Raw genomic sequence first — 13,144 nt, 5'->3', positions numbered from 1 at the left:
TCAGGAAATCCTTCTATGTGGCACACCTCATCACAAAATGGTTTTCATCCAGGAAAAAAGAGGTCATTGTTCCCCTCTACTCAGCACTCATTAGACCCATTGTAGAGTACAATGCCCCTTTTGGAATGTACCTCACAAGACATCTGCAGCAGCTGGAAAGGCCACAAAAGTACCTCACAAAGAGGATTACTGGCCTCAAACAGATGCCCTACACTGACCGTCTCAAAAAAATCCTGCTTTACTCTGTAGCAAATCGCCTACTCCGAGGAGATCTCTGCCTAACATATACAGGTATGTTAAACCAAGAGCTGTTGGACATGCTAAACCAAAAGAAATCCCAATCCCTCCGAGCTACACACTGTAGGGACCTAAACCTTGTCACCACAATAAACAGGACATGCTGGAAGGATAGATTCCTGTCCCAGAGACTTCATATACTTTGGAACAAGCTACCCATCTATGTCAAGCAAAGTTCCTCATTAGCACTCTTCAAGAAAAATCTTGATGAGTGAATGGGAAATAGGAAATACACCCCGGGGATCACTTCTGTGGCACTGCTCCACAGGGGCACAGGAAATTAACTTTCTTGGGTGGCATAAGCCAGGGAACCTTGTTGGCTAGGCTTACTTAGGCCTCAGGGCCGACAGCCTAGTACCTACATATGAAGCTATGAACCTATGCTGAAAGCAGTAGAGGAAGATGTGGAGCAGCATTCTGTATCCACAAATTTATTGTTGAGAATTGCCCTTATGGTCTAAATGCTGGTTGTAGCACCCATGGGTAAATACTGCACATCCTACACACATAGAAATGATTATTGCTTAATAGTGATTGTTGACATGGGGGATAGCTGTTGAAATATTGTTATATTGTTGTGCTGAACCTGCTGTAAATTCAGTAAGGAGGTTACTGACTCACAGCTTGTTAGCTTAGATACTCAGTGCCTCATGTGTGAGCCACATGTGTATTCTGAAGCATCCTAAAATGTTTTGTCTTGTGGTATTAAGCATGCCCCCTTGTGTGCAGGCTAGCCTTGCTTTTTATATACTACACATTATTTTGCCCCCTTAGGAAACATATGCCTATTCTCCTGCTGACCATTTCCATCTGTTGTCATTCTGATCACTTGACGGCAGCTTATGATTGAAACACAACATTATGAAGATGGCCTAGGTGGAAGTGCTACTTATAATCCATGTTACAGCCATCAGAGAAGCATTGATAAAATGAGTAAGGAGGAATGAGATGGAGAAAATCCATCCATATGACAACAAACTAGGGAGTATATGCAGCGCAAGAATTACTTTGATTTTAGTGCACCAAACTGGCAGGGGTCTGTGCTCCGCAGATTGTCATGGCACAGCTGTCTTGTAGGTTGTTATAAAGTATAGTAAAGTATTTGAGCTTGCAGTATGCATAATAGGTGTGAAAGGAAGAGTGATTATTCAGCCTTTAACTGTAAATGTCTGCAGTGCAGCACTATGATTAACTTAGTATTTCATAGTATAACCCTTCTTTGTTTGAGGTGCTGTACTTCAGATGTGTACTGCTGCTGTAAGCTGTAATAAAAAAAAACTTGCTGATAAAAATAATGTCTATTTACTTCATGTAAAGATTCATTTTCAATAAGCTGTAGTATGAAATGGTATGCTGGCTGGAAATTGACACACAAAACTAACATTTCAGATGCTATATATCATGTTGACAGGTATTTTTAGGGAATATTTCTACTCACTGACAAAACATTTGCCAGCTCGGTTGATGTCCTTTGTAACAGAAGACAGCATCAGCAAACTGAGAAATATAAATAAGTACATGTTGTGGTATCACAGCCCTCACCCTCATCCTACATGGGGTGTAACCCCTACAGCTCTGAATTTAATTACCCTAACTTTGGTTGCTGCATGCCTGTGAAATGGAGATCCCTGACTGCAGCAACCTCCACTAGTGAACATTCTCTGACTTCAAAACTACCGTTTTTTATACCCCACATTTACCATCTGCAAGCCCCATTGCTGATCCTAGTTTTGACCCATTTGGTCATCAGGGCAAGAGCTAACCCCATTTGCTTCAGACCATAACAAGAGCCCAGTGGCTCATAATTCTGTGATCCATGCAAGCATCCATAGAGCTAGAGCAGAGAAATGGGAGTAAGTGATCATACAAGTGAAGTTGTTCCCTAACAAGCCTAAACTGTCCCCTGGGGGTGTGATTCTTGTGATTGCTACTTTCCAGGTGAAATATGCTGTGTGCCACTCCATCCCTTAGAACTCCCATGTTATACCGCAACACTCATGATGGAGTCAGAATGGGAAACGGCTGCTTAGTCCCATTCCTTCTTACCCAACAGCTGCATTGTTACAGCTTCTAATCAAACTCAGGTCAGATTGTTATATTTAGGGCTTTATCTCTCTGTGCCACTGAGCCAGACATGAAAACAAATTTGTTTTTGACACTGCAGGCATATCAAACCTGAGTGCAAGTTATTCAGTCTTCAGTGAGTCCAAGTTAATCAGTCTTCAGTGAATAAAAATCCTTCCTTGTGCAGGAGCATCACATACTGGGAATGAGCATAAAGACTGAGTTTAAACATCACCGCAGGTTTATTGCTTTTTAAATTTCTACTTCATTTTCGTTGCTGAAGTTGTATCAAATTAAACTGACTCTGTTTTTGTGGTCACAGTCATTTATGTTTGAGGGCCTAGTCTTTGTTTAAAAACAACTGGCTCCCGTTTCACTTAGAAGTTGTAATACTATTTTTAATGTTTTTATTTCAGGCTGCATGGTGGTTTGACATTACTTTGTTGCTGAGTTCATGTACCAAATAAATCTTCACTCGATAACAATATAGCCAGCAGTTCAGATCACGGTGTGGTGTCTTACACAGTCCGGAGAGCACACAATAATGGCTTTGTTCATTACTATCTTTTGTCCTTGATTTTGACAAGCACTGGTTTCCATATGCAAATAAGTATAAATACTGTATTATTGAACGTAAAATATACATATAGTCATATGATGCCTGTGTCAAAGACTTCAGAATGTGCAGTTTTCTATATCTGTATTGCGTGAATTTTAAACACCAATAATAACTAATTCCTTTTGACAGAATGAAGGTCTCCTATCGAGGACACTTCCTCCATAACATTTATCCTACTGCCTTCATTGACTCTCCTGAATTCCGATCAACCCAGATGAACCGCAATGAAAAATTCCAGGTAATATTCAACTGTGTACAGTAGAAACTGTACTTTCAAATAAAGAAAATGGAAACTATTGCACATATACATTCTTTCTATAATTCTATACCCAAAAATGGTATCTCTGTTAAATGTTGAGCAAAGAAAATGAAAGGTTAGTCAGGGACTGTATAGCACGCATGCATATTTTCATGTTGTAAACAACTTATTTTCTCATTTATAGAGATCTTTTAGAAGAGCATTGAAAGTTATAAAAATGTAATATTCATTATGATGCATTTTAATGTAAAACATCTTTATGATTCTTTTTTTACAAATCAAGTGTGTTAAGATTCCATTCACTTTGTAGTCACTCATTGATTGAGAGACTGCTTTTTGTTCAGGAAATTGTAGTAAGTGGAAGCAAAGTGGTATAACATTTGAAAGCACTTTCAAATATGAGGCAGTGTGCCCCTTGTTATATAGGTAAGAGCTAGTCATTGTGGTATCTAATATTTCCACTCAAACATACACATTTTGTATAATGGCTTTTGAAATACAGAGTAAAAAAAATAAAACCTGCAGTTTTAAACATGAAACAATTTAAACATACATTTGGGTGCCTTGTTTTTGTTTCTTTGTTGTGGAACTATAAGGGTATTTTGTTTGGGATGCCCTTATCATACCTGTGAACAGATAGCATCCCATATAGTTAAGATTCTTAATGTGGAATACTGTTACTTTCACCCTTCTAATATGGTGGCAGTTAAAAACTGTAACTGCTCACTCGTGTCACAAATATATGGAGCCCTTCTTTTAGGTTAGTATGAGAAGAAAAGGCCTTCTCCAAAACTGTCCCTGCATGCTAGAGTGAGCTGCCTGTTGAAATTAGAAATAAATCAAGCCTACTAAAATTCCAAAGCAAACTCATCTGAGCTCAGTCTGTAAATGTAAATATACAGACATAGCCATTGAGTTAATAACCTTTTCCTTTGGCAAAGCAACTTAATCATTTTAGTGAGTTGTCCTTGTTAAGAGAAAATATCTTTGGTTATCCAAGGAACACATTTTGTTGGCAAAGCTTTTTTAATTACAGTTTGTAATATCATCCAGGATCTCATTGTGTACTGTAATATTTACACTATATTGTAATATTTTATGATGTGCGTGTGTATGTATATGTATGTATGTATATATATATATATATATATATATATATATATATATATATATATATATATGAGATCACTACATAATCTCGAAAATGTCCTTCAAGGATGCATCTGCAGTCCTTACAAATGGGTTGTCCTGTCGTCAGGCAGCCCTTCGGTCGGCCGGATTCCAAAGTCTGGGTCTGGCCTCGGCTGGTGTCGCACTTCACCCGACGTCATAGCTGCAGCTCTTCGGGTATAAAGGCATCAGCCGATGCCATTTTCCTCAGTCTTTCTTGCCGCGTGGCGCCCAAAGCAGAAGCTGTTCGCAAGTGCCGGTCGGTCAGATCCAGAGATTACTACTACCGAATACTACTTCGAAGACTTCTAAAAAGCTAAGTACCCCATTGGGGACTCTTTCTTGCCTCAGCCGATGTCAGAAAAAGTGAATAACTGTTTAACTTGTGGGAAACAAATACCTCATAAAGATTTCCACTCTTATTGCTTACCTTGTTTAGGCCCAGACCACGACGTAGCAGCTTGTTTAGCCTGTGCTTCTTTCAACCGACGGACGCTTAGACGTCGGTCGGAGTTTGCTGAACAGTTTTTCGCCTCAGATTTCGCGTACATAATGCCGTCGGATCCTCTGACTTCACAAGTTGTTAAGAACGCAAAGAAAAGGACCCACACTCGCGCTCCGCGGTTTCGCGAAACCGCTGTTAAGCAAACGCGAGTGTCTCGGTTTCGGCGAAACCGAGCAAGCGGTTCTAACTTCAGCCGAATCCATGACTACTACCGAGGCCCCTTCTAACCTGGTTGAATCGGCCTCTGAAATTCAACCTGCTACTGTAGTTTCACAAGAATTATCGGACACCATCCCCTTGGATGTTTCAACCCCTGCACGTGGTGCTGCTAGGCCTGCAGCCATGTCCATAAAGGCCTTTGCCAGGGCTAAAGCAGCCAAAACTTCTAAGTCTGTGCCTGTTAAGCCCCCCTCTCACAGGCCCAGCTCCAGTTCCCAAATGCTTACTCTGGCAGAGGATCTCATCTCTTTAATAAGGGATCCCAACCTCATCCAGACAGGGCCTCTCAACCTCCTCCAGAAAAGAGACCTAGAGCAGAGCCCCTGAGCCAGTGTCCTCAGATGATTCTTCTGATGATTCAGACAATACAGACCATCCAGAGGCTCCTTTTCTCCTTATGAAGACTCCGATGCTGAGGAATCGATTCCTTCTGCCTCTCCACCAGAGTAATTTTCCTTTGGGAAACCTTACATGCCATGAGGGAGCAATTTCAATGGCAGGGGCAAGATTTCTCAGATTCAAGGAAAAGGCTTAGGACTTTTTTGCATTTACCACACCATAGGCCTTTAGCTATACCTCCAGTTCTTCCTGTTGTAGATGATGCATTTAATGATGCTTGCACTGCTCCTGATACTTTGCCTCCAGCCCCTGCTAAGCCCGATAGGTTCTACAGGGTCCCGGACACACATCACCATTTATACAAGGCTCCTTTTGCAGATCCCGAGACTATCTCCCAGGGGCCTAAGGCAGTAGCTTCGACCTCAGTTAAAAATCCCCTCCCCTCTGAAAGGGAATCCAGGTCCTTAGAGAGATGGGGTAAAAAAGTATACACCTCTGCTACTCTCTCAGCTAGGGCATTGAACTGTCAGTTTCATATGATCCAATACCAGGAGTTTATGCTTGATCAGTTAACTAAGAAACTGTCCTCTGATGACTCTTTAGATAAGAAATATGTTCTAGAAATGGTGCATAACATTCAGCAGGTTAGTAACCATTCTTTAAAATGTGGCTATGATGCACTGGAGGCTTCCTTTAGATCAGCCATGACTGGCACAGTTATCAGAAGACATGCATGGTTGAAAGAACAGGTCTTGCCGGATCATGTTAAAGCAAAACTATTAGATGCTCCTATGGATAAGGTCAATTTATTTGGTTCTCCTGCTCAGCAGGTACTGAAGAAAATGGAAGAGAAGGCAAAATCTGTACAAACAGTGAAAGATTTCTTACAGGTTCAGCCTCCAAGGTTTAGCAGGAACTGGCCTTCCAAAAATTGGTCCTTTCCAGACTCCTCTAAAACACAGAGAGGCAGGAATAGGCGTTCAAGAGGCAGAAACCAATCCAGAGGAGGTGCCTACAGGGGACGCCAGTGGCAAGGTAACAACCAGTGAGGCACAGACACAACTACTACCACTGCAACAGGACAATCACAGTGACTTGGCTCTGGCACCGCCTACCAGGGAACAAATAGCAGCACCCTTAGGCGGAAAGTTAGCCTTATTTTCAAAAACTGGCACTGCATCACAAGAGACAAGTGGATTTTGCAAACTATAGACCAAGGCTACAGGTTTCATTTCCATACTTTACCAGGAAAAGAGGAATGCCAAACCTACCACCAAATCAAAAGACAGAAGCTCTAAAACAAATAGCTCAATTAGCAAAAATGAGAGCTGTGGAAAGGGTACCATCTATGGAACAAGGAAAGGGATTTTACTCCAGACTCTTCCTGGTACCAAGAAAAGAGAAAAATTGGAGGCCTATTCTCGACCTGTCCGCTTTAAACACATTCATCATTGTTCCAAAATTCAAAATGCTGACCCTACAGCAACTTCTTCCCATGCTGGGCAAGGAGTCTTGGCTGGTGACTCTAGATCTCAAGGAGGCATACCTGCACGTCCCCATACGACCAAATTGCAGAAGATACCTCAGATTTCTTGCAGGATCAGAGCATTATCAATTCTCAGCATTGCCCTTTGGCTTATCTACTGCGCCCAGAGTGTTCACGAAATGCCTGGCATCAGTAATCGCTCACTGCAGGCTTCAGGGAATCCAAATATATCCATACCTGGACGACTGCCTGATACAAGCGGACAACAGAAACAAGATAACAGAAGACTTACAAAGAGTCATTTGCTTACAGCAAGCCCTGGGATATACAGTCAATATAAAAAAAAAATCAAGACTGATGCCATCCCAAAGAATAACCTTCTTAGGTGCAGAATTGGACACAACAAAACAGATGGCATTCCTAACTGCAGAAAAACAAGAACAACTTCCTCTCTACTTCTTGGCATTAACAAAGCAGAACCAACTAACAGCAAGGAAAGTACTGCAGGCCTTGGGCTTCATGGCATCCTGCATAATCCTGGTCCCTCATGCCAGACTACATATGAGAAAGCTACAGTGGTACCTGAAGAATTTATGGTCTCAACACAGGCACAGCCTAGAAACCGAAATACCACTAATCCCATGCCTGAAACAAGAGTTCTTATGGTGGGCTCAGGCATGCCAGTCAAACCCAGGTTTGCCCTTCCACAGCATTCAACCAAGCCAAACCATCACAACGGACGCCTCAGACCTCGGTTGGGGGGCCCACATGCTGGACAAGTGCATACAAGGTTTATGGACTCAAGATCAGCTGTACCTGCACATAAATCAAAAGGAAATGCTGGCAGTAAAACTGGCAATCCAGAATTTCAGACCATTCCTCCAAGAAGGGCAGTTGATGATAAGGACAGACAACACCACAGTCATGTGGTACATCAACAAACAGGGAGGCACTCATTCATACCCTCTATGCCGGATGGCACTGGACCTATGGAATATGGCTCTGAGCTACAACATCCAGTTACAAGCAATTTTTGTACCGGGAAAAGAAAACATCCTAGCAGACATATTAAGCAGAACTACCTCGGATGCTCACGAATGGATGCTACACCCGGACATCTTCAAGGCCATCACAAGGAAATGGGGACTACCACAAATAGACCTATTCGCATCCCCACTCAATCACCAGCTCAAGAAATTCTGCACAAGGACGTACCACCCACTTGCTTGGAAGGTGGACTCTCTATCCTTCAGTTGGAAAAGCCTGACAGCATATGCATTCCCACCTCTTCCTTTGATGCACAGGGTGCTATTGAAAATCAAAGAGGAAAGTCCAAGGATCATTCTGATAGCTCCAGACTGGCCAAGACAACATTGGTACCCATTACTGAGGAGCATGTCTCGGGGGCAAATGTGGACACTACCCCTGACCCCTTTGCTGTTAACTCAGAGCGGCTACAACACCCTGCATCCAAACCTGAAAACTCTGCAGCTGACTGCCTGGAACATTACATAAGAGCAACTAACCCAGATTTATCCCAAAGGGTTAAAGACATTATCCTTGAGGCCCGCAGACCTTCAACAAGAAGGAACTATGCAGGAAAATGGAAAAGATTTCTCATTTGGAGTACTGAAAGGGGAAAAGATGTGTCAAAGGTAGACATAGCCAACATCCTGGAGTATTTGGCAGAGCTTTTCCATACAGGCCTGTCCTATTCCTCCATCAAGATACATGCATCAGCTATTTCTGCAGAATACAGCTTGATCCCCTGTCTTCTCGCATCCTCTACTCAGGCAGTTTCTGAGAGGAATTAAAATGTAAAACCTCCTAGGAAACCACCATTGCCAGCATGGGACTTGAACTTTGTGCTAGAAAAATTGACACTCCCTCCTTTCGAACCAGCAGCAACAGCAGAACTTCAACACCTATCCTGGAAAACTGCTTTCCTGCTGGCAATTACCTCAGCAAGAAGGGTTTCTGAGCTACAGGCTTTAATGGCAGTACAACCCTTCCTAATCTTCCATCAAGACAGAGTGTCCATGAGAACAAATCCTACATTTATGCCTAAGGTGGTATCCAGAGTGTCTTTAAACCAGGCTATCCACCTACCTACATTCTTCCCCAATCCACAGAACAGGGGAAAGACTGCTGCATACTTTGGATGTACATAGACAGTTACGCTACTACCTGGACAGAACCAAGGGCAATAGAAAAACTGACCAGCTTCTGGTAGCATATGCAACAGGAAGGGAAGGAAAAGCAATTTCAAAACAGACAATCTCCAAGTGGATAGGAAATTGCATCAGATTCTGCTACTCCTACCATGGAAAGCAAACTCCACAGAACATAAGGCCTCTTTCTACAAGGGCTACAGCCACTACCACAGCTTTCTTACGAGGAGTGGCTACCAAGGACATTATAGAGGCTGCTACTTGGACCTCCGTGCATACATTTGCCAAGCATTATAACTTACCTTTATACTCTAGATCCCGAGCAGGGTTTGCCACTGCTGTTTTGCAAGGGATCCTAACTACACCATAATTTCTTCTTCCTCCTCCCCTAGTTTGGCTATGGTATTCTACCCATTTGTAAGGACTGCAGATGCATCCTTGAAGGACATAGTACAGTTTTGTACCTACCATAAATGTAGATGTCCGAATAGGAATGCATCTGCAGTCAGGGTTACCCACCCTCCTTCCCCTCTGAGGTATTCCTAGGGTATTTGCCCATCTAATAGCTAGCTGGGGGGGGGGACTCTTATGGTGTATTTGTTTGTATATATGTACATACATGCTTATTTTTTGTGTTTGCCTTCTACTATTTGGAAACATTGGCATTTATCCAAAATTTAGCTATCCAAGAGGGCAACTGGCATCTGGGGCAAGAAACACTGAGGAAAATGGCGTCGGCTGATGCCTTTATACCCGAAGAGCTGCAGCTATGATGTCAGGTGAAGTGCGACACCAGCAGAGGCCAGACCCAGACTTTGGAATCCGGCCGACCGAAGGGCTGCCTGACGACAGGACAACCCATTTGTAAGAACTGCAGATGCATTCCTATTCGGACATCTACATTTATGGTAGGTACAAAACTGTACTTTTTGGAATATCGAATTCCAAAATCTCAAGACTGTATAGCCGAAACCCCTAAATACCGAAAGACCAGAAGCGTGAAATTCAAAATCCCGATGTTTGGAGATATTGAAGTAGCGCTTCTGTTGTTGCGGTTTGTTGATGGATAGGTGGAAGTTCAGGTAAGTATCTATGTGTAAGTGTGTTGGTTAGGGGCTTTAGTGTGTGTCAGTGTGTGTTGTGACTGTGATGTGTGTGTGTGAGGGACTGTAAAATGTTTGGGTGTGAGTTTCCCTTGTGTGTCTGTTTGTGCAATCTCGGAGTTAGTATATTTAAGTAGGGGTGTGTGGGGGGTCTAGGGGTACTTGCCCCCCTGTTTATCTGTAGTGTAGGATGATATGTTTGATTGTGGGGGGAAGTTGTGTGTATGTGTGTGTTGTATGTTTGGGATTTTGAATTTCGCGCTTCTAGTCTTTCGGCATTTAGGGGTTTCGGCTATATAGTCTCGAGATTTTGAAACGCTTATTTGCACTTTGACAACCAGCACCCTACATGGCAGAAAAAGAATTTGGTCAAAGGGCAATTGATTAGGCTTAGCTGACTGGTAACTGATGCTACAGTATTTCAGGCTGAGGTTATTAAGCTCTGTGAACTGTTCAGGAATAGAGGGCACCCACAGAGTATGTTGGATGACATTAGTGGTTTTGTGTTACAGCACAGAACCCTCAGATTTGGTTCCTTATTACAGCGGACTAACCATATATTGGATGACAGATAACACCAGCAATGTCAAGAGTGATAGTGATCCATCACAGGTACTTGTCCTACAGTTCAGTAAAGGCATTAATTCTTTAAAAAATTCTATCAACAGTCATTGGTGTACTGTTTTTGGTAATTTTGGACATACCAACTAATTAGGTGTACAGCCTAGATTTGTTTTTAAGAACAACAGAAATTTTTAAATTATATTTGAATCAGGAAAGAGTAACAAGGGTTATCCACTAAAGACTTGGGTATGAAAAGATGTGAACATGTAAACGCTGCCAATATATCTTTGAAGGGAGTATTTTTCTGTCCACGGTTTTCCTAGGTTAATTACTATAAAAAGAAGGTTTGATTGTAACACTAAATGAGTTGTTTATATTAGTTTTTGTACGTCTTGTCCAGCATTTTATGTTGGCAAGACTATAGGCCCCTTGCGAACAAGAATATACCAGCACAATTATGCAGTAAGTAGGAAAATTGTTGTAATGTTCTTTATAAACATTCTGTGACATGTAAGCATTTTAAAAAATCTCAGTTCTAAAGAAAGGTTGAAGTGCCTTAAAAACAACACCAATAATACAACCAAAGAAAGGCACTGGTTAGGCAGTTCGCATCCCAGTCAAAAAATGTTTATTGAAGACACAGAAGCACACATACCACAGATATAGTCCACACTGAGAGAAGAAAAGGAGCCACTTTTGTGATTTTAAGTATTTTCTTCTGATTTTTTGTTAAGTTTTACTGCTCTGCCGCCTACTTTTTGGCATTTTCCGGCTTGCTAAAGTTTATATCTGTAACAGTAACAGTACTTGGAACACATCTAGAGCCTGTTTACTGCATTTCCTGTGTTGCACTTAATTTAAAATCGTTTTTTTCTCTCTAAAAACTGCATTTTACCTGATTTTGGCCTAGCACTCAAGTGTGGGGTCATTTATTGCACTGTTGTGATTATTTTGCTGCTTGTGTATCTCTGCTACCTTTAAACTACAACAAAAGAAAAAACAACAAAAATCTTGCTTTTTCCCACTTTCTGAAAGTTAAGAAAGTTCAGTTACAGATTTGCTGTTCTGAACTGTTTGGAAGTTTCTAGAAGGCCAGTGCTTGCTTGGGCTAAAGGGAAGTCTCTGTGTTCACCAGTGGGAGTGGTTAACACTGAACAGCCTGCCTGTCCCTGGAGGAGTGGTTACTACCTAGAAGCTGTAGTTTTATTGGCCATTTTGGGTCAATTCTGAACTCCTTGATCTGTCTCTCTTAAAACCCTACAACTCTCTTTTTGCGCGGTTTTGCGCACTGAGTAGCGCCGCCTAAACAGGTTTTAAACTATTCCAGGCTCCACAAAGTCTGCTCTTCACTTTTTCCCTTAGAACTGTTCAAACTCTCAAACTAATCACTCTATTCTCTTTCTAAAGCCCTGCACTTGCTCAGCTCTTATAAGGAAACACTAACTAACTAAAGCACTACATCCTCCTTGACTTCTCATAAGTATTAGACTTCCGATTGGTCCTTCCTGATCAAGTGAAAAATCAGTTCCCTTCCCTAATCTGATCAGTAAAAAAACAGTTCCCTGTACTAATCTGGTATGTTCAAGGGTCAGTTTCAAGGTTACCCTCCAGTCCAGCTGGTGAATCTGGGAATTTTGAGGCAATGTTACAATTGCCTTATGTACACAGACAACCCTCTCCTCCTTCCAACAAACTCTAATACATGTGAGAGATGCAGTTACACAGCCAAACTGGAGGCAGAGCTCTCTCAACCCAAAACTGGCACAGTCAGTCAGGAGGGAAAAGGTAACCACCCACACCAGAAATCCAGTCTCACACAGACCTATTGCATCTGCATACCCAACACATAAACACACAAAAACATACTCGGAGGCTCTAAATAAAAATCTGCCTAAACAGCAAAGACCTCTTAAGCAGATATCCAAGCAACAGCCACCCCTCAACAATACCCACAAATCACATATCTCACAAAATCAGTGTGCCTAACAGTCACAGCCCATAAGGCCAAACAACACACCAAATACACTTGTTATAGGGGACTCTGTTGTCCGGCACACTGACGTCCCACTTACCAGACTGAACAAGGAGAAGGTCACTGTAAGCTGCCTGTCGGTTGCCAGGATCCGCCACATAATGCAAGCACTCAGGTCACTCTAAAGCAAGTACAAGTATGACTCCGTCATTGTTCATGCTGGTGTGAATGACCTGAGATGTACCTCCCTGGACTACATGAAAAGAGACATAGAGGAGCTCTCTGACCATGTAGCCCAGGCTGGTATGTCCCTGACCTTGAGTAGCATCTTGCCCTCACCAAGAATGATGCCACAGTATAAAGACAAAATGATCAG

At 42.2% G+C, this 13,144-nt stretch overlaps 1 protein-coding gene across 4 annotated transcripts in view; it reads left to right on the top strand.

The window, feature by feature from the left end:
- The window catches only part of BVES (blood vessel epicardial substance), a 1,268,883-nt gene that overhangs the window by 974,506 nt on the left and 281,233 nt on the right, over positions 1-13,144 (top strand). For all 4 annotated transcript variants that reach the window (XM_044065172.1, XM_044065155.1, XM_044065163.1 and 1 more), the window contains one exon: positions 3,110-3,218. In XM_044065172.1, coding sequence (XP_043921107.1) covers positions 3,110-3,218 — 109 coding nt within the window. The remainder of the gene's footprint in view (positions 1-3,109; positions 3,219-13,144) is intronic.

Source organism: Protopterus annectens, chromosome 1.part0, assembly GCF_019279795.1.
Source record: "Protopterus annectens isolate FY-2018-M chromosome 1.part0, PAN1.0, whole genome shotgun sequence".
Taxonomy (NCBI): domain Eukaryota; kingdom Metazoa; phylum Chordata; order Ceratodontiformes; family Protopteridae; genus Protopterus; species Protopterus annectens.
This window is presented reverse-complemented; position numbering and strand designations above follow the sequence as displayed.